This window comes from Primulina tabacum, chromosome 9, assembly GCF_025594145.1.
Source record: "Primulina tabacum isolate GXHZ01 chromosome 9, ASM2559414v2, whole genome shotgun sequence".
Lineage (NCBI taxonomy): Eukaryota > Viridiplantae > Streptophyta > Magnoliopsida > Lamiales > Gesneriaceae > Primulina > Primulina tabacum.
In genome coordinates this window covers 34717714-34738495 of record NC_134558.1, presented here as the reverse complement: position 1 = coordinate 34738495, position 20782 = coordinate 34717714, and the positions used below count along the sequence as shown (strand labels likewise).

General features: G+C 35.8%; 4 protein-coding genes across 6 annotated transcripts; 2 read left to right on the top strand and 2 right to left on the bottom strand.

The window, feature by feature from the left end:
- LOC142555482 (uncharacterized) lies at positions 1-4674 on the top strand. The gene is made up of 7 exons (XM_075666365.1): positions 1-517; positions 2619-2657; positions 2771-2841; positions 3101-3165; positions 3365-3454; positions 3563-3655; positions 3982-4674. The coding sequence occupies exons 1-7, from the start codon at positions 84-86 to the stop codon at positions 4414-4416; spliced, it is 1227 nt and encodes a 408-aa protein (XP_075522480.1). The 5' UTR covers positions 1-83; the 3' UTR covers positions 4417-4674.
- A 493-nt stretch (positions 4675-5167) lies between these two features.
- Positions 5168-5970, bottom strand: LOC142555483 (lachrymatory-factor synthase). Its single transcript, XM_075666366.1, is given in 2 exon segments — positions 5168-5813; positions 5815-5970. Coding segments are annotated over 2 exon segments (495 nt in total). The 5' UTR covers positions 5946-5970; the 3' UTR covers positions 5168-5449.
- Positions 5971-7559: 1589 nt separating this feature from the next.
- LOC142555480 (tryptophan--tRNA ligase, chloroplastic/mitochondrial) lies at positions 7560-13777 on the top strand. Of its 2 annotated transcripts, XM_075666360.1 has the most exons (15): positions 7560-7695; positions 7769-7918; positions 8832-8919; positions 9046-9087; positions 9535-9624; positions 9716-9838; positions 10332-10403; positions 10540-10652; positions 10812-10833; positions 10934-10999; positions 11327-11383; positions 11767-11813; positions 11955-12036; positions 12705-12794; positions 13382-13777. In XM_075666360.1, the coding sequence occupies exons 1-15, from the start codon at positions 7628-7630 to the stop codon at positions 13520-13522; spliced, it is 1251 nt and encodes a 416-aa protein (XP_075522475.1). In that variant the 5' UTR covers positions 7560-7627; the 3' UTR covers positions 13523-13777. The 2 variants fall into 2 exon arrangements, with proteins under 2 accessions (XP_075522475.1, XP_075522476.1); XM_075666361.1 differs by lacking the exons at positions 10540-10652; positions 10812-10833; positions 10934-10999.
- A 1506-nt stretch (positions 13778-15283) lies between these two features.
- On the bottom strand, positions 15284-18929 carry LOC142555481 (cell division control protein 2 homolog A). 2 transcript variants are annotated; one of them, XM_075666363.1, is made up of 8 exons: positions 18210-18929; positions 17944-18128; positions 17576-17696; positions 17112-17285; positions 16555-16718; positions 16016-16103; positions 15860-15913; positions 15284-15455 (listed from the first exon to the last, which is right to left on the bottom strand). In XM_075666363.1, exons 1-8 carry the CDS (start codon positions 18216-18218, stop codon positions 15366-15368), a joined length of 885 nt encoding a protein of 294 aa, XP_075522478.1. In that variant the 5' UTR covers positions 18219-18929; the 3' UTR covers positions 15284-15365. The 2 variants fall into 2 exon arrangements, with proteins under 2 accessions (XP_075522478.1, XP_075522477.1); XM_075666362.1 differs by having other exon boundaries at positions 17944-18160; positions 18829-18853.
- Between the last annotated feature and the right edge of the window lie 1853 nt (positions 18930-20782).

Sequence of the window (20782 nt, the reverse complement as noted above, 5' to 3'; positions counted from 1 at the left end):
ATATATACAGAGCCGGACGTACGAACAAGGCAGATCTTTGTTTCTATTATTCAAACTCCGTTTACAAAACAAAGCTGTCAAAAATGGAGGCGGCGGTGACGGCGATACAGGTGGAGGAGCTAACATCCGGTGCCAGCGGGCGTTTGATACCAGTCTTTAGGAACCTCCGTCAGTCAATCCTCTCCTACCAATTCCTTCGGAGATTTCTCCTCTTATTCTATTCTTTCTTTCTTTGGCTTCTCCTCCTCCTTCCGAGGCGACACCGATTTTCCTCTGCCAGCTCACCACCTTCGTCCCCCAAAACATCGTCGTCTTCGATTAGGCGTAGAAAATTGATTCGCCGGAGAGATGAGGAGGATACGCTAAGGCGTAGGGCTTTGGCGGAAGCAGTTGAAATGGTCACGGAGGATGTCGATGACATCAATAGCCGGTGCCAGTGGACGACGTCTTTGTTCTTTGGCGATCGACAGAATGCTCTGTTTTGCCGATCTTGGTTTCCGGCATCTGGTGATTTAAGGTATGCATCTAGTTATTTCTAATCAATGTTTGCGTTAAAATTAAGCAGTGTTCAGAAGGAATATGTTTGATTGCTTTATCTGTCAATCGGTTGTGCCTGTTTTTATCTCATGTAGCTGATGTTTGAACGATTCACGTGTGATTTCCGGACTGTATAGTTCCTCGTTCTATTGCTCGAATCGCATGATGAGTTCCACTTTTTATAGTTCGTTAAGTTAATTGTTGTTCTTTTTTTTTTTTTTTTTTTGAAGAGTTAATTGTTGTTTTGAAGTAATTTAAGATGTTATATCTTTTGGTAGACATGCAACGGAAGCTTATATGTATTGTTTATCGGCTAGTGGGTCGAATTGTAGAGAACTTGTATTGAGAATTACCTGGATATTTCCTTTTGTTTTTCTCCTTACTGAGTATTTTCTTTAATGACTCTATTAGGATCTTGATTGTTTTAGTACAACTGGACATCTCTGTATTGTTTATGTGATTATAGTTCTAATTGTAACGTTGCCTATTGCTGCATATATCACCGTCTACAGACTGTCTCAGAAAATGCCAAACGGATTTGGGTTTGGATATATTAGAATATCCCGTTGCCTTTTTTGGTTGAGAGACTAATTGGGAGAACCCCTTGAATTACTTTCTCAATCTAGTTCCCTTTCTGTTTGTTGTATTGTTCTTCAGTTTAGATTATTTGTTTTGAGGATTTGCTGAACTGGTTATCTGTTCATATATCGCATTGATTTTCCAGTGTTTCATTCTCTACTGAGTAATTGTTATAGTTTGCAGCAAACAGTTTGTGAAATGAGTGTATTTGGATATAGAAACTTGGCTAGAAAAGGCGATCTATAAAAATGGGAAAAAAGCTGAAAGACATAAATCAATATATACTTCCACAACTTGTTTAGTTGTACCACATCAGTTGGATAAAATCCATGAGAGTTAAATATATAGACTTAGACTATATTTTCCTCATTGAGTTAGCTTTTGGGTTGAGTTATGTCTAAGTCTCAGTCTTAATATGATATATCAGAGCTCAAAATTCCACCATTATGTATTGTGCTACCCATAGTTGTAAAAAGCGCTCGCCTCGCTCGCTTAAGCGCAAGGCGAGGCGAGGCGGCTTGGAAGCGCTTCTGATTGATCCGAAGCCCATTAGATTGATGAAGCGCACGCTTCTGGGCGCTTTTGTTAGGATGTTGGAGCGATGGCTTGTGCGCTTCTGCACAATTGTTATTTTAAAATGTGCCCAATTCCATGTTTAGCCCAATTCCAGGTTTAGCCCAAGTCCAGAATAAAAATCAAACCGCCCAAGTCCATAATTAAAATCTATATCGTTGCTTAACAATTCTGAAGTCGTGTGCTGCTGCATCTCTGCGTGCGTCTCTTCTCTGCCTCTGCCACCGCCGCCGCTCCGGCAGCCGCCGTCGCCGCCGCTCCGGCCATGCCGCCGCCTCCGCCTTGTTCACTTCTCATCTGCTAACCAAAAATTGGTAAACCCTGTATCAATTTTTGGAGTGGGAATTCCTTTTGTATTGATTCTTTTTGCAACCCTGTATTAATGCTGATAAAATATGACTTTTTATTTTATTTTAATTTTTTTATAATATTTTGTTTATTGCGTTTTTTTCCGTAAAGCGTGCACTTCGCTTTGCGCTTCAAGCCCCAAGACACTTGAGCGCTTTTTTGCGCCTCGCGCTTTTGACAACTATGGTGCTACCCATAGTTGGTCACCCGTTGTAAACTTCACGCTGCAGATGTTCATTACTGGGCGTGAGAGTGCATTAGTTGTTCCACATCCAAGTCCCAATCTTAATACTCAGTAATTCACTTTTTAAAATCAATTGTGTTTTGTATCCGAATTGGCCCTCAATTTATGTTATTATAATCGTCAATTTTCCAATAATTCTTTTAAAAGTCTAGCACATCTTTCATTGTGTCCTAGCTAGGGTGAATTTAATGGGACATCGCGAGGCAATTGAGAATGTAGCACAAGAGCAATGCCTAGGTTTACCACAATTCTTGGGCAGTGCACTTTCTTTAGTTTTGACTTCTCATCTTTTATCCCATAATAAAGTCTTCTAATGGAAGAAAATTTCTTATTTCAGGGGAATTTTAATCATCATACACGGCCTAAATGAACACAGGTGTGGCAATGACTTTAATTTTGTTCTATTTTCACTTTCTAATTTCATTTGTCTCATCTGCTTATTTCATCTAATTGTATGGTAACATTTTCTATTCTAATGTTCTCTTACAGCGGGCGCTACGCCTATTTTGCTAAACAGTTAGTCTCCTGCAATTTTGGAGTCTACGCAATGGATTGGATGGGTAGGTGCTTGTGTGTTTTATGGTTCTCTTCATTTGAAAATTAAGCATGAGGAGGCCACAAAATTAGAAAGCTTTTAATAGGTGACCTATATGAAAAATGAATAAGGATTTAGTAATCATAGTGAAAAATATACCACTGCTGAGGAAATAGCTTGCCACTGACTAAATGCGTAATGTTTGTGTAGTTGATGATATTTTATCTTTTTCCTTAAATAATTTGATGGTTACTTTACCGGTGACTTATATTTTGCTTTCATAGGTCACGGAGGAAGTGATGGTTTGCATGGATATGTGCCTTCTCTTGATCATGTTGTTGCGGACACCGTAAGCATAGCTGGATTTTAGTTTCATACTCATATTAATCTCGAGCTATTATTTCCTTTCTTCTGCTGTTTGTGAATGAGATCCTCTATCAGGGCTTCGAGATCTCTTGCATTTGCATTGGTGGAAATATCCTACTGTTTAATTATTCTATGCAACACATCACGAGGGTTGAAACGTGACTTTTTTCTGATGTTTAAAGGGTGCATTTCTGGAAAAAATCAAATTAGAGAACCCAGGGGTACCATGCTTCTTGTTTGGGCATTCTACAGGAGGGGCTGTTGTTTTGAAGGTATTGCTTTTCCAAGAACACACCATTCTGAAGTCCTTTTAGGGTTATATACTCTTTTTGTCTATTCAATAAGTTCTTATTGTTTTGGAATTTGTTTGATTTGATCAGGCAGGTTCTTATCCCCACATGGAAGAAATGCTGGAGGGGATCATATTGACTTCACCAGCTTTGCGCGTCAAGCCAGCTCATCCTATTGTTGGTGTGAGTTTTTAGTTCTTTGTATCATTCAAATCCTTGGAAGGATTTTTCTCTTATCAACACTTCCATGCGATTCATCCTTTTACGTTCTGAATTCTTTTTCTCTTCGAAACTGTATGCTTTTAAAAAAAATTAATCATGGTATTTGCAGAAAACTCGCTGACTGGTTTAACCACTGAAATATAAAACAATATCGGGGTTTCCCGATTCCAGTTGTCTGTCTTTATAAAACTTCTAGTTTCTAATTTTCTTGATAATAATTGATATTATGATCTACAGGCATGTAATCTTCGCTGTCACACTTGAATTTCCTATTTCTTTATATGCAGGCTGTGGCGCCTATATTTTCATTGGTGGCTCCAAGGTTCCAGTTCAAAGGTGCCAACAAAAGGGGAATTCCAGTATCTAGGGATCCTGCAGCAATCTTAGCCAAGTATTCGGATCCTTTGGTCTACACTGGCCCTATTAGAGTTCGGACAGGCCATGAAATTCTGCGCATCTCTTCATATTTGATGCGCAATTTTCACTCTATTACTGTCCCATTCTTTGTTCTTCATGGAACTGCTGACAGAGTCACTGATCCTCTTGCCTCTCAAGATTTGTACAATGAGGCACCATCAAAGTTCAAAAATATTAAACTCTATGAAGGTTTTTTGCACGACCTTCTCTTTGAACCAGAGCGTGAAGAGATAGCTCAGGATATCATTGATTGGATGGAGAAACGATTGAGGGATATTGGTCTCGATGCTTCCAATGGTTGTTAAAGGAGTTGTTGCCTTCATGATCATATTGATGTTTCAACTGTGCAGGGTGGAAGATAGAGACGGTTTGGGGTTTAATTTTTAGTAAGCAGTTGGCTACTTGAAACTTGAATGTCGCCTTAGCTTATAGGGGTGTGAATATATGTCAACCCCAATGATCACATTTTGTGTGTCACAATGGCCAAGTTATTCTTGTTTATAAAACAATATATTATTTGCTTATTTGGGAATTGGGAGTAATGTTATATATTTGTCAGCTCATTGGTTATTGGTGGAGAATACATTTGGATTTGTTATTCGATTACAAAAACAAACGTGAGGAAGTTAGAAATATTTGGACAAAATATCAACGATGGCTGCCTGATGCCTGGGAATAATGTATAGTTTCTTTTGTAATAAATTCAATCAAAATAAAAATTATAAGGTACTGCTGTTTTATCTTTGTGTGTTAGAATGGATTAAACGATAAGAACTTGGGTGAACAAAAAATTATCAACGTTGATAGAAATTTGTAGTAGTGCAAGTGTGCGACTATGACATCTTGCAACAGAGATACGTTTGAGTATGTAGCAGTGGGTGTGTGACAGTCGCGTTTGGTACCTGTGATTAGGTGGATTTTTAAATAGAGATGATTATTTAACCAAGTCTATCCATCTATGAATGATTAAGTTATATTAGCTGTGATAAAATAATCACTCATCACCCCTAAGATTATTAATCTCACTCTTAATCCATCCTATTTTTTCAATTTTACCCTTCTCCTAAATCTAAACTCACCTCCACTTCTGACCGCCGCTGCCGCCGACACCAAAAGCCGATGCCGACTGCCGTCGCTTCCGGCTAGCCACCGTCGACCGCCGCCGACCACCACCGACAAAACTTAAAGAGCAATTTTGTCAATTCATCTAATAATCTTATTTCATTCTTAAAAATCATACCAAGAGTATCTCGCTTTCTTATTAACCTAAAGAGAGAAAAAGAAGAATTTTTCAAGCGTTATTTATTGATCTTTATACGCAATTATGTCCGCAAGAGCTTACTCAGAAACGGCAGCCTCCATCTTCTTAGTCATGAGCTGCAACCCCACTTCGTATTTGCCCACAAAATCTTCAAACTTCCATCCCACCACCGGATCAACGCGGAAACACCATTCAACGACACATCCTCTGCCGCTACCCCCTGCCGGAACAACCTTGATACTCGAGACGTAGGATTTGAACCCAATATTGCAATCCACAATCTCGTAACTAAACGTCATTTGGGCATGATCAATGGCGATTAGTCTCTCCGTAGACCAACGCAAACCGGACTCCTCTTCGTTGATTTTCTCTGTTTTGAGACCGAATCCAGCGCAGTAACGCACGCAACCCGGCTCGCCGTTGGTCCCGTGGATGCCGTATGGCGAGGCCCGGGAACCATTGATGAAGCCCGAAGAAATCCTGGAAAAGAGGCCATATTTGGTGAGCCGTAGCCTTTTCCAGCTTCGTTGAAACCCTCGCTTCCCATGTTTGTGATGAAATGTTTTGCTCCATTTTCAGGCTGGACTGTGAAGGTGAAATGCATCAGAATGAACGGCGATATTTCGAAATTTGCGACGATTTTTCGTAAACCATCGCAATTTTGCATAAACCGTCGCAAAGTGAAAAGCGTCTGTTTTTTTAAAAAAAAGGTCGCTATTTGAAAAACCGTCGCTAATTATCACCAACGGCTATTTTTTCAAACGGCAAAATTATGCACCAACGGCTATATTCGATTATCGTAATTCGTTTTCTTTGTATTTTGTGTTTTTTTTAAGAGATTGTGTTGAATAATATTTTAAATAAAAGAGACCAACTTTTTTTTCATTTCTTAATAATATTTTAATGAATATTGGAATTAAGTTATTTTTAAAATAATAATACTATTTATTTTTAGTAATATTTGTTGTAAAATTTTAAAAATATTAGAAAGATATTGAAATATTAAAAATAAAAAAAATAAGTAAGTGGACAGTGAGATCCATAAATAATGAAAGTTGAAATTAAATGAATGTGGGTGTGTGTTAATAATGGGGAAGTGTTAATGTAATGAATATGTGGCTCGTGGACCCCATCATTTTTGATGAGATGAAGAGTTATTAACATGGATTAATTCCGACGGATGCGGATGTCCTAAGCACAACAAAGCAATAACCCAATCCCGATTATACACTTGTAATTTTTCTTTCTTATATATTCGACAACATGGACTAATGGTCGCTGATCTTTGTCACATCAATTGAATTTCGACTTAATCATGCAAATCATGATATCGACTAATTATTATAAATTTTTTGAGAATAAAATATTTTATTTTTCAAAATATATTTTTTTAAAAAATTGAATGTTGAATACAAGTCTTTTTTTTTTTTTGGATCTCTTAGACCTTTATATATATATATATATGTTAATTAATTAGGGACTTGTAAAGTCGTACTAGTTGAATGCGGCGCGCTAAATACTCCATTTGATAAAGGATTTGGACATTATTATGAGAGTATCCCGTGAGGAATGAATGATCACCATTGTTGACATCTGACATTGACATTTGATTAATATATTTATTGGAATTGGACAACAAATTAAAACTTGAAAAAGAGTGAGACACCGAACATGCGTGCACGAATCTTCAAATGTGAGGGATAAAGGGCGGCTAATAGGCAATTACAATTCGGATGGACCTTATCAAATTTTTTTTTTTGGGAGCAATATTGTCCCTTTTGTCAAATAAAATAAAAATCATGTTCTCTTGTACTGATGACTTGTAAGATGGAGTCAAAATCACAATTGTAATAATCTCTTCACTTAACTGAAAAAAGGCAAATCCTCTTGTCCATGGCTTATAGTTATTTTGGCACAAGGAACGTAAATCTGAGACGAAATCTTAGGATCGAAACCGAATTATGACAAATCACAACACAAACTCAAAATAAATAAATAGAATCCTCTTGGTAAATAAGAACGTTCATACTAAGAGGACATGAAGAGTGTAATCGTCAATGCGTTTTTAGTTTTTTGAAGGGTCGACGATGATTTTTCCTCATTGATGACAAACCCATATAATGGGCCGAGTTGTTAGAAAACCCACACACCACTATTGGGCCGACAGTGGGAAATTTGTCGGGTTCCATGCATGACTACGCACATCCATTTTAAAAGCCCTGTTCAAAGAGCGGATAGCGCAGCGGGCGACAGAAATGGGGCGCTGTTTGCTCTCTCAGTTCTCAATCCTCTCCAACATTTCTCCACGCTCCATCTCTTCGATGTACGTTTTCGTTTTTCAGCTTCAGCTTTGAAATTTTACAGTATTATGATTCGTTTTCATTGTTTTTTTGAAGCTTGCCGAATCGTGTTCATCTGAATAATTGCTCGAGCAGAACGAATGTGCTACTTCAACGGAGAATTCAAATTGGCGAGAGCTTTCGATGCCTTTGCAGCGTCCCAGTTTCCAAACCTTCGACTTCTGAGTCTTCCTCCAGCTCCATGAAGTAATAGTTCATTGATTTCTTTCCATTGTGTTTCTGATTATTTTCGTTTACTGTTGGCTCTCTGTATCGGTTTGTGGAGAGATTGCGACTGCTTATGGTTGATACCATTGTATTTGAAGCGTTTGAATTGAGCGTAGAATGAATTGCGTTCAAATTTGAATTGAATATTCATATGTTTCAATTTTACGAGCCTACTAAGCCTATGGATAATGGATCTTAATGCATTAGTCGTTTTTTTGGGAATTTTATTCTCTTCGTATGATATCTATTGCTTGATTTTGTTGAGGAGTTTGGAGATAAAAATTTCTATGAGTTGTTTGCTTGTGGAATTCTACAATGTCAGCATAGATTAGAGTAGCTGCAGTGATTAATTCGGGAAACTTAACGGAAGAGATGATACTTGTGCGGATCATCTTATTAACATGTTGTAACATGTAAGGCACTTTTATTAGATTTTTTCTAGCCTTTATAGATTACTGTTTTCATGTTTTTAATTAATTCGAAAGTTGTAGAGCTCAACGGATGTCTGTTTATATTCTGATGCTTGATCAGCAGAAAATAAAGTTGACACAACCATGTTATCCCCTGTCATTTTAGAGAGGTATCCATTGACCTCATGTTGACTTCGCGTATGTTTCCTTGAGGAGGATATTTGAATTTTCCAATGCAATGTTGGTTATCCTAATAATGGATTTTATTGACGCACGTATTGACACCATATGTGTAATATAGTCTATCATCATCATCTACATCAGCCAGAGTTTGACACATTGCATAATTTCTAGAACAGGAAGGAACTTTCTGAGATATTTTTGGTTCACTCGCAAATTGGAAATTTCAATTTCTTCTCCTTTTTGACATTATTGATGAACACATTTACTTAATGAAGCACATTTGTTGGCTTCTTGTATAGGAAGAGAATAGTCTCTGGCATCCAGCCCACGGGATCCATACATCTTGGCAATTATCTTGGTGCCATAAAGAATTGGATTGAATTGCAGGTTTGTTAACAAAATATCATGAGTAAAAAAGTTCAAAATAAATTGTATTTGCTTGTCCGACTGTGAATGAACATTTATTTTTTTTCAAGCCTTTCTTTCACCTTTATATTCCATTCCTCCTTGCAGAATACCTACGAGACACTCTTTTTCATTGTGGACCTCCATGCGGTATTTCTTGATACTTGACATTTATTTACTGCTGCATTGTGTTCTCCTTTATTTTTTCAATGTAAAGTATTTCTGCTAACTAAATGTTTTGAGTCGCTTCTTGTTACTGTTTGCTGAACTCGCAAGAGTGCATTTAGCCAGCTCTGTACAATAATTGCTGGATTCCTTCCTAATACCTATTTGTTTCTGATGTCACGTCTGACTTTCTATGTTCAACTTCCCCATCTTACCCGAAATATATCTCTTTGTAGGATCTGTTATGTTCATTTATATGATGAGTTCAATGTGATGAAGTACAGTTACTAGAATATTTAGTTTAGTGATGCATTTTACAGTCAATTGACTATTCTCCAAGTTTGAGGCTGTTCAATAAGCTTTGTTTGGGGCCTTGGGCTCAATATATCACAATTTTACCAATATAGATTGCTCTGGTTCTGTTCATTTCAGATAACGTTACCATACGATGCATCACAGTTATCAAAAGCGACAAGAGATACCGCAGCTATTTATTTGGCATGTGGTGTTGATTTATCTAGGGTCTGCCCTTCTCTTGTGCTAGTTTAAGATTAATTTTTTGACGGGTCTGTTGCATCATGATTTATATGCTGTGTCTAATTTCCAACTACAGGGTTCAATCTTTGTTCAGTCTCACGTTCGTGCTCATGTAGAATTGATGTGGTTATTGAGTTCTGCCAGCCCAATAGGTTGGCTCAACCGGATGATACAATTTAAAGAGAAATCACTAAAGACCGTGAGTTTTATGCTTGCAGCTCGTTTATTCCTCATCTTTGACTTGTTTTCATATATGTAACCTTAGAGTCCTCTCAAGTATTATTGATTTTTTTTTCTAATAAATGCTGGATCAATTCCAATGCAGGAGGTTGTGTGCAGTTAATACAACTGAATCTTATATTTTTTTAGGATTTTCCATTTTTCTGATAATTTTAGCTGCTAATATTCTAATCAGATACCTTAAACGAATAAATTTGGTGTAAACAAATTGTTTCTTGCTCTAGAAACAATATGGTTTAATAAGAGTATACACATTCCTGAATCTGATTGTACACCATAATTTTCGAATTCATAAATTTGACAATGGAATCTCATACCTTCAATTGATTTTCTAAGAGAAATGTTTACATTCATACATTCTTTTATGTTGCAATCTGCTGACGTATGTCAATCCTTTTTCAACTAGAGGACTCGCATCAATACTATTATTGTTTTTATATTTTTGCATGCAGGGGGATGACAATGTTGGAGTTGCACTTCTAACCTATCCTGTTCTGATGGCGTCTGATATTCTTTTGTATCAGGTAATTTTGTCGTTGCGCTTCTGCACTTCCAGTTATGGAACTAGTTACTAAAAGATGCGCACCTCCACTCTGGTAAAATCATGTCTTTAATGCCTGAATTATTCATTATGCTTGTAATTGTAGTATTCTTGTGCAGTCTGATTTTGTTCCTGTTGGTGAGGATCAGAAGCAACACCTAGAATTGACTCGAGAATTAGCTGAGCGTTTTAATTATTTGTATGGAGGAAGAAAATGGAAGAAGTTAGGAGGGTAATGTACTTTGTTTTTCAGTCTTAAGAAGCAGTGGCAATCTTGTTTCATATCCAAAATATTAACTTTCTGTCCAATTTTTTTTTCCTGTTATTCTATTTGTTTCACTTGGTCGTTAGGAAATCTAAATGATTTGTTTAATCCACTTTTCGACCAAAGGCGAGGTGGTGATATTTTTAAGGTGGGTACTGATTGTCTCTTCCTTTGATGTTATTCAATTGTGGGACACGTGACAAGATGGAGTTTGGATAACATTTGCTTTGATGGTGTTGTGCATATAGGTTCCTGAACCCCTTATTCCACCCACTGGAGCTCGTGTGATGTCCCTCACTGATGGTCTTTCTAAGGTTCTGAACTTCTATTAGTTATGTACTTCAGTAAGTTAGGGGGTTGTCTTTGCCATTAGGGCATCAAAAATAGTGAAGGATGCCTGGATTGATTACTGATAACCCATGGTCGGATGACCTTATCGCTGAAACTGACATGGTTTCTCTAACTTGTCAAACTAAGAATAGCAAATTTATGGAAATGGACAGCTGTTCCTCTCTTTTACTAGTGAAATCTTCTTTACTTTTTGTTGCATCTCAAATCTCTTACTGACTTTTAAAGATTTTTCTCACCTTTTCGATGATTACACCTCTACCTCCACTATAACTTGATCTTTTTGTATTTAGATGTCAAAATCTGCACCATCTGATCAATCTCGAATCAATTTATTGGATTCAAAAGATGTGAGTAAGATCAATTCCGCCTGTATCTACTCTCTTTGAATGTCTTGGTGCTTATGATGCAATTTTTGTCTAGTAATTAGTTAGGTTGGTGGTGTAACAGTTTCTGTTTGAGGCTGTCAGTTAAATTGATATTATGTACTCTCTTTGAAGGGAGAAAAAGTAAGAGATGCACCCAACCAGTGATATGATCATATTTTCACTGTTTATTTTGGTGAATTGTTCTTATATGAAAGTGTAGTTGAGAGTTAGAAAGCAATGAGTCAACCGTTCTTTGTTTGCATCATTTCATGTTTATTTGTGTAAGAGGTCATTTATGGTACAAGTTCCAGCTATCATCTGTAAATCTTCTTCATCTTATGTAATTTGGTTTACTGGTTTTGTAGGTAATAGCCAACAAAATAAAACGTTGCAAGACTGATTCATTTCAGGGGTTGGATTTCTATTTAATTGTTATGATACTGCTTGTTTAGTTACTTCTGAGCCAAATATTTTTCTATTTTTATAATTTTTTGAGTGACCAAGATAAATCCTTGAGCTGTAACCCTGTGATTGTTGATTTGGAATCATGCAGCTTGGAATTTGATAATCCTGAAAGACCTGAATGTGACAACCTTCTTTCGGTATATCAGCTTATTACCTACAAGACAAAACAGGTACCTAATCTTCAAAATGAGAATCTTGCTGGTGGTTGTACCTATAAATCTCATTTGCTCATCTCTCATTCTTGAACTCTTTGAAGCCTTATCTATCTCGCCTATATATTGTTATTGTATCAATTTAAAATTGATATGCTATTATATTTTAAATTTATTGATGGAATGTAATGCGCAAGACTTATTCTAGCATTCTTTATGTTCTAAACTCGCATACAATGCAGATAGTTGTGTGAATGAAGATTTGGAGCTTAATTTAAGTGCAGCAAATTATTGTGCATGGGTTAAGTTCCTGTCTTGCAATATAGACATAATCAAAGTGTGTGCTATCTTAGCATTGTTGTCAGGAATATTTTTCTGAGTTCCCCTGCCTTCTATGTATGTCATGCATTTTTTCAAGTTCAATCAGAACACTCCTTTCTATCATTATGAGTGTGTTTTTATGGAGAAACTCTTCTAGGGGAAGCACTTTATGCAAAATCTCTCTTAAAAAACTTGGCATTTACCCATTTGGATAGAGCTGCTCTTTAAAAAGTGCTTAAGAAGCCAAGATCCAGAAGTAAAAAAATGTAGAATTTGGGTGTTTCTCTTAGTTAAGGCTTTTTGTATCCAAATTGGCAAATATTAATAGCTTTCTGCCATTGAGTTTTGAGGATCTAATGATGCAGGAAGTTGAAGAAGAATGCAAGGATATGAATTGGGGAGTTTTTAAAACCCTTCTTACTGACGCATTAATTGAGCATCTTCATCCCATCCAGGTTACTTCCGCATCTTAATGTCTTTCAAGTACCACGAATAGTTGAATACATGCTATAAAAGAACTACTAGATTTGTATTTTTTTTCCAAAACCACTTCTTATGTGTTCTCTCACATACTAGTGATGTCATTTTTCCTACTTGTGATTGGTTCTGGTATTCCAATTTCTAAGAAGTAAACTTGTATAGTCGAATTTCTAATACATTGAATTCCAAGAATGAAATAACTAGAGAGATTCTTTAGCGTTAAAATAAATCCGAGAAAGTTCTAAATATTTTGTTGTAGATGGAAGACAAATTGCTTTAGAATTGTTAGTACTATAGTAGGGCAATACCATCTTAAGGATAACAAGTCCAACTCTTCCCTCGACCAAAATGAATGTATTGTTAATTCTGTGAAAATTTCTATAATTATTTTTCTTGCTCCCCAAAATAAATAACCAAACTTTACCAACCGTTCAAGTCAACCTTTTGTCTCTTTGCCCTCTTTTCGTCGATTTTCTCCTGATTAGAATGCCTAGTTTACGTGGTTCTTCAGCGCAAAAGTAGTTTACTTTGATTGTAAGTTTGAAAGTCATGTTATGTGCAGGTTCATTATGCAGAAATTATGTCTGATGCCACTTACTTGGACACCATTCTAGCTGAGGGTGCTAGCAAAGCTGAGACCATAGCCGAAGTTACCATCAATAACATCTACGAGGCAATGGGATTTTTGCGGAGACAAGCATGATCACAGTTGCGGAGATGTGGCTGAATAGGTCAGTGTCCTTCCACAGACCTATACTATATTATATATTGAGTCACCAAATTTTTCTTTTTGACAAGTGAGTCACCAATTTTTTTCAACACACATCATGGCAACGAACCAAACCATACATTTATTCCCCCCCTTCGCCAATTCTGCAAAATTTACGATTTAACAGTTGGGTTCTAATCTCGCCTAGGAGATGAACACTTAATTAATCATTTCATTGTATTTCTTTAACTTGGTCTTTGTGGAGGCCAATCTCTTAGCAACAATTTAATGTTTGGCACGCGTTTAGAAAGACAAAATGCAACATTTCTTTTAACAATTTATGTCCAAAACATAATGGTTTAAGATATTTATTTTTTAAAAATAAATATTATTTAAATTAATTTTTTTCAAAAAAACAGTATATTACGTTTGTCATATAAAATATTCTTGTATTATTTCATACAAACGCATTTGTCTCAAGGATAGGTTTAATTTCTGTGATAGAGGAAACAAACGAGTAAATAGCCTAAACTGTCATTTGTTAACAAATTTCAATGTTTTGTAATCATGCTCGATAAATTTTAGCTGTCAAAATTTGCTAAGAAAATACTGGTGAACTCGAAAACATGTATAATAAAACATACAGATATTGATACTACTATAATATTGGTGCTAATTTGGTGATTGAAATTTCTTCTCAAATTCTAATTTCACACTACTATTATTTTATATTTTAAGAAAAAAGTATCAAAGTAAAACCTCACACACAAAATCAAATAGAAAGTTCTTTCAAATAAAAAATTTATTATCCATACAATTATATAAATTTGATTTCTCAGATGATTGAATTGGTTTAGTCTACAGTCACACGAGTAATTCTCCAAATATCCAACAATATTCGATCATATAGATCTCATTTATTTTAGTGAAACTTGACATCATGCGACAGTTCAAAGATTAAAATTTATCACACAGGAGTGTTGAGAAAAACACGTCAGATATCTCATAGAAAAAATCATAAAGCTACGTTATAAATACGTAAGTAATTGTTTAATCCCAATATAAAAGATGTAAACTTTTGACGTTTAGCAAAGGGATAACCATGTTGCTACAGAATTCTTGAGATAGTCGAAAATTTTCTAATGCCAAATATGATCCTCCAAGATGCGCAAGTTTGGTCTCTTCGTATTATTTAGATGTCACATATTGATTGAATTAAGTTCTTGAAAATTGTATATATACGATCTATCTTAACACTTAGATAAATCACTCTATCAAAATAACTCTTTTTATTCTCATTAGAAGTAACGATACTGCATGATCATTACTATTTCTAAAAGAACATAGACGCCGGATTTTCAGTGGAACCAAGTTTACACTAAATTCTGCAATTATCTCACTATATTAAAGTAAGATGATGGGAATGAAGTAGAACAAAGCCAAAATACAGCTCCAAGGGGAACAAAAATTATACCACATACTAGCGTTTAAACAAGTAAAATGCACACCATTTAAATTAATCGAGAAAGAGCAAAACTAAAACGTCTTACATCAGAATAACCGCACAGCGAAATGGCCAAACGAGAAAAAATTAAAAAAGGAAAATAGACACAAGCACGCGATAAAAGGGGGCTGGGATTGTGAGCAAGTAAAATAACTAGCAATTGAGAAATTGCAGTGTTTTTGCGACGCCAAAACAACTTCGATAATAATTCACACCCGAGCAATCAAAAAAGGGAGGTAACTTTTTCCGCATTTATCAGATTTTTATGACAGGATAAAACCCCTTCAGATGCCACATACCAATATACATTTGCATTGGGACGAGGAGATCCAATTAAGGGACGAATCCAATATCCTTGAAGTACTCGTGCTCAAGAGCACTTCTGGCTGTAGTCCGTTTGCTGGGATCCAAGCAGAGCATTTTCTATAAGAGTGAGAATATCAGTAGTATAATCAACAGATTCATTTCTTTCGTAAAAACATGCAAAGATTATCGCTCTGGTGGTAAATGACATCCATACTGTAGTTCAAATCACAAATATATGTGTTGTGTGTGTGTGTGTGTGTGTGTGTAACAAATGCAGAATCATTATCCTTCCACGTGACTCAATAAGAAAACAACGGAGACGTCTGCCGTCTAACTAGAAAGGTATTTTGTAAATTTTTCTACATTTACATGAGGTACATAAAAGTTTCTCCTAAAGCAAAACAGAGCAACTTCGATGAACACACGTGCTAAAGTTCTGTTTAGCATGTGGGTTAAATAAGATTTAGACTATTCCTTTTTCATATTTCTCTATCATATCCTCATCTGCAGAAAAAACTTACCCCGAGGAGGTTGAGGCCAGCAGCATCAAGATTTGGAACCACAGTAGACAGATCCTGCAAATAGAGCTAATGATTAAAACTAGTCCTAAATGTTTCAAACAAGAAAGTCATAAGCACAAATATAATGTAAAAAAAAAAAAAACCAATTGTAATCACCTTTGATGGCCATTTGGGAAATGCTGACTTAAAATCAGGAAGAGAAGTCACTCCTGGCCATGTATCTTCGTTTGGGGTGCCCATGACTCTGTATTACAGACAACAAAACATAAATTAGATCATTAATGATACAGGACATGCTTTAGTAATAAAAAAATATTTTGCAATTGTTTTTAATTGATCTAATACAAATAGTTACTTGCCCATTAACAACTCAAACACAAATAATCCTATGCGTTTGGGGAAAAGATGACAAATGCACAATTACATTGCAAGGCATACATACATCAAATTTGTTACCAGCGTACGCATCTCATCCCCATTAAGTCAACGTTAAAGGCAAAGTACGCCCATTTGAACTTTGAGGGGTAAGTAAGAAATCATTTACGAAGCAATTAACAGTTTATAAACATTAAGTAGCAAAAGCATCATTAGGTTCATTTGTTATCATGATAATGAACTATCAATGGGGCTTCAACCCATCTCAAAAAAAAGAGATGAGCTCAAGAAAGAAGACAATTTTAGGTCAGATATATTACCTAAAAATTTTAAAGAGTTCATCAATCTCAGAGTCCCCAGGAAACAATGGTCGCTGATTTACCATTTCAGCAAATATACAACCAACTGACCACACATCCACTGGAGTAGAATAGTGCCGCGATCCAAGTAGTATTTCTGGAGCCCTGTACCATAGTGTCACAACCTGCAAAAACAATGGTAAGTGAGGCAAACAAAACAATGCATAGATCAGGATACAAGTTCCTTTCATAGCTGGGTTTAAGATGACAATACTGATTGTAAACTACAGGTAATATCTAAACCTCTTTGCTTGAGGTCAACAACTAAAGTGACTGCAGCCTTGGACGAACTTGAATTTTGGCCACAAAAAATTACTATCAGGTAAACAGCATACTAGTGTAAAGCATATGCTATATTATTGTTATTTGTCCATAATAAAATCGGTTATTGTTCACATAAATAACAGCTAGACTACTGGAGGGACAAAAATTCCAAGGGCCATGAGTAATAGCTTCGAAGATGAAAATATTATTGAGTTAGAAACCATCTACCACATGCGAAGTTTGAAACCATTTACCTCATGCGTAAATGTCCTGACAGGTATACCAAATGCTCTAGCCAATCCAAAATCTGCAAGCTTTAATGCATTGGTCCGGCGATCTATCAGCAAGTTCTGAGGCTTCAAGTCTCGGTGAAGGACACGGTGAGAATGGCAATAGGCGATACCACGAAGTATTTGATACAGGAACATCTACAAAAGTGAGCATTGATTCAATGACAATATTGATCTGCACAAAAGACGCGGAATTCTTTTTCTTTGAGAAACTACCCAACCCCTGTACCACGCTGCTTATACTCAAACAAATAAAAACAATCCACACAAATGAAGCATATCCTTCATTTAAATACGATAAGATGTTTTTTTCCCTATATGATGAACTCAAAAGGTATGAATCTTTCAATCTAAACTCTCCTCAGGCGTCAAACTCATCCTCAAAGCATCACGCTCTCAAACCAGCACTGGCCGCAGAGGTTACTCACTTTGACCAGACGAGGATCCTTTGAGAATTCTGGGCAAGAATCCATGTGTTTCTTCAAATCCAAATCCAGATATTCAAACACCAGATACAAGCGTTTTTCACTGTGCACCACATCCTGCAACCTACAACCAAATAGTGTATTAATGTATTGGTGATTCAGTGCATGGCATGGATAACAAAAACATACAGAAAGAGCCATTTCAATTAAGACATCCCCCAAAAAATATTAATCTGATTTGAAAGTTGTCTTATGTGTTGCATTAGATGCAATGCCGATGTCAACTGGAAATGGCATATGCATGTAAATTGAACAGCCCGCCTTCACATTCAATTTAGTAAGCAGCCATGTTGGTTGTAATCACTACATACCTCACAATATTCCCGTGCTGCATCTCTTTCAAGAGAGAAATCTCTCTGATAGCTGTGCTTGGCACTCCCTCATCTTCCTGCTCCAAACGGATTTTCTTCAGAGCTATTGTTTCATTTGTTATGCGATCACGAGCCTTGTACACCACTCCATAAGTACCCTCGCCAATTTTCTCAACTTTTTCATACTGCAGCCAATTTTCAGGAATATCACAATCCACTAAGCGCAATAACTAATGAGAACATACACAAAAGCTGGGAAAATTTACCTGATCCATCTAGTCGAAAGTGATTGAATTCGCCGATCAGTTGTAGAAACGATTTTTAAGAGAGGAAAAAAGTAACATAAGGACATGATGCAAAAGCAACACAAATACAGCTATCCAGGTATTTAATTTAAACAGGATCCATAAACAACCACAAATTGGGTGTACGTCTCTCTGTATGTTCGAAGTTTTCAATTAAGCACACGGAGCAAACCAATGTGTACGAATAAACATCTCAATAACACGAAAATAAGCTATAGTCAATGTAATAAATAGCTTCTTCATGTGCTTCATATTACTCCATTAAATCCATAAATTTGTAGCGATTCATATTAGAAAGTCACAGCAAAAGAAGTTAAAATCCATAGCAAAAGTTCTGCGGTGAATCACTTCATAAAGCAATAATTATCCCAAAATAACACTCAACGAAGCCTAAAACGCAGAAAGATCCACAACATTTTCTTCACCATAAAAATTAAACATGAAAAACAATACGCAAAATGACGAATTCAGTTAAAGCTCTAAACCAATCGCAGTTCTATCAATCAAATCTTACAATCACATTAGCACCGAATAAGAAAAAAAACCTATCAATTTACATAAAATCAACAATCAAACGTACATTCTAGCATCAGAAATCGAAGGGTGGGGAACTAGATTGATAAAGAAACCGTTAAAATGAGTTGATCAGTGTAAATAATGCAAAAGAAATAGTTGAGAGACGATTGCTTTTGACATACCAGAGATCGATGAATGGGGAGAGAGTGAAAGACTGAGTAAAAGGCAGTGAGTGTGGCTGTGTTTTCTGCAATAGGGTTGGGTTTTTTAATTTATATTTCATTAATTTTAAATTCTATGATTGGGTGAAAATATGGGCGCTTTGACCAAGAATGGATATGGCAAGTCAAATCACTTTCTCTACTTTATTTTTTACCATTTTATATTATATGTTGTTTCAACAATATATATATATATATATATATGTATTTATTAATTTATTTTTTTAAAAAAAATAACAATCCTATTCACACTTTTAAAATTGAATTTTCAACGTCGACGTCTTCTAGCCCAATTGGCATTATTGTTTTAAATTCGAGATGAATTATCGACTCAAGATCTAATTATAATAAAATATTCATTTTCTAAAAAATATACGAGAAATATTATATAATAATAATATGAAATGATATCTCAATTGGTACGAGATTTTTGGGTAAAGTCTCAAAAATATACGAGAAATATTATGCCTAAAGTAGACAATATCTAGAGATACATGGCTTTCATGACACACCGATTAGTAGCAGAGCTATGGTATAGATCCAGTCACGTGGATGATAACTTCATATACTTGAAGGAAGGAAGTGAATGCTCCCAATAAATCAGTGATGAGATCGAGACAAACGGTGCTCCAAGTATTTCACGTAAAATGTGCGCTCCCAACGCACTGGAGAGGAGTGACCTCGAGGATGGACGAATGAGATTGAGAGGATGCCCAAACCATGAGAAAAATGACGGTCCTTTGTTTGAGGGAATGCTTGTTGGGAATTCAATCAAAATTTCACATTGAAAATACATGAGGAAGATCATATGTTAATAAAATGGAATGATATCTCCATTAGCATAAGATTTTTGGGGTAAAGTTAAAAAACAAATCCATGAGAATTTATGCTCAAAGTTGACAATATCATACAATTGTAGAGACATGTCACTTCTATCGCACTAACATAAATAATATATATATATATATATATATATATATATATATATTTATGATTTAAAATTAAAATGAGTGGTTACGATTAATGTTTTTACTCAGATCTATAAAAAAAAATGGTAGAATTTGTTTGTTTTATATAAAAAAAAAATCATATTTTGAAGATTATTGACTTTTTGTTTCATACTAAAAGAACATAGATTGATTGATACAAGGCCTTGGCACATAGCTTTGCAAAATTAGTCGTGGATGGAATGTTGGTCTTTGTCTTATATCATATTGCAACTGCAAACATTGCTCTACTTACAATCTACCAACCTATCTGGTCATCAATCTTAGCTAGATATAGGCACCAGACATTCATTTGTTTGTGTTGTTCAAGTCCGTTGGACGTCTAGCTCGCTCTTATTTTCTCCTTTTGGTTCATCAATAGATACAAATTCTTTTTTCTTGAATGTTTGAGCCAGCTGATTGTATCTTGCCGATAATTTTTCATTTGTATCACTGGTTCATTCTAAAATATATCATTCCTTGTCAATTAGTTCACCCACAAATCGTGTTCCTTGCTAGGTTTCTTTTCTTCTAATCTTTGTCAAATTCCGGCATTCAACGAGAACAAGACGATTGGGATGAGCAAATGAGTTGGCAATCTATGTGTTCTCAACACCTCCAGCCTCTCTGCCTGTTCTCTTGTTTGTAATGCGTCTTTAACTCAGTGCAAAATTTGGCATTTTGGAATGGACAATCGATCTTTTTCTAGATTGTCTGTTGGAGGCAATAATCTAAATCTTGATTCTTTGTATTCATAAAAAGACATTGTTTTTTCAATTTGTCACTTTTTGTCTAAACAGAAAAGATTGCC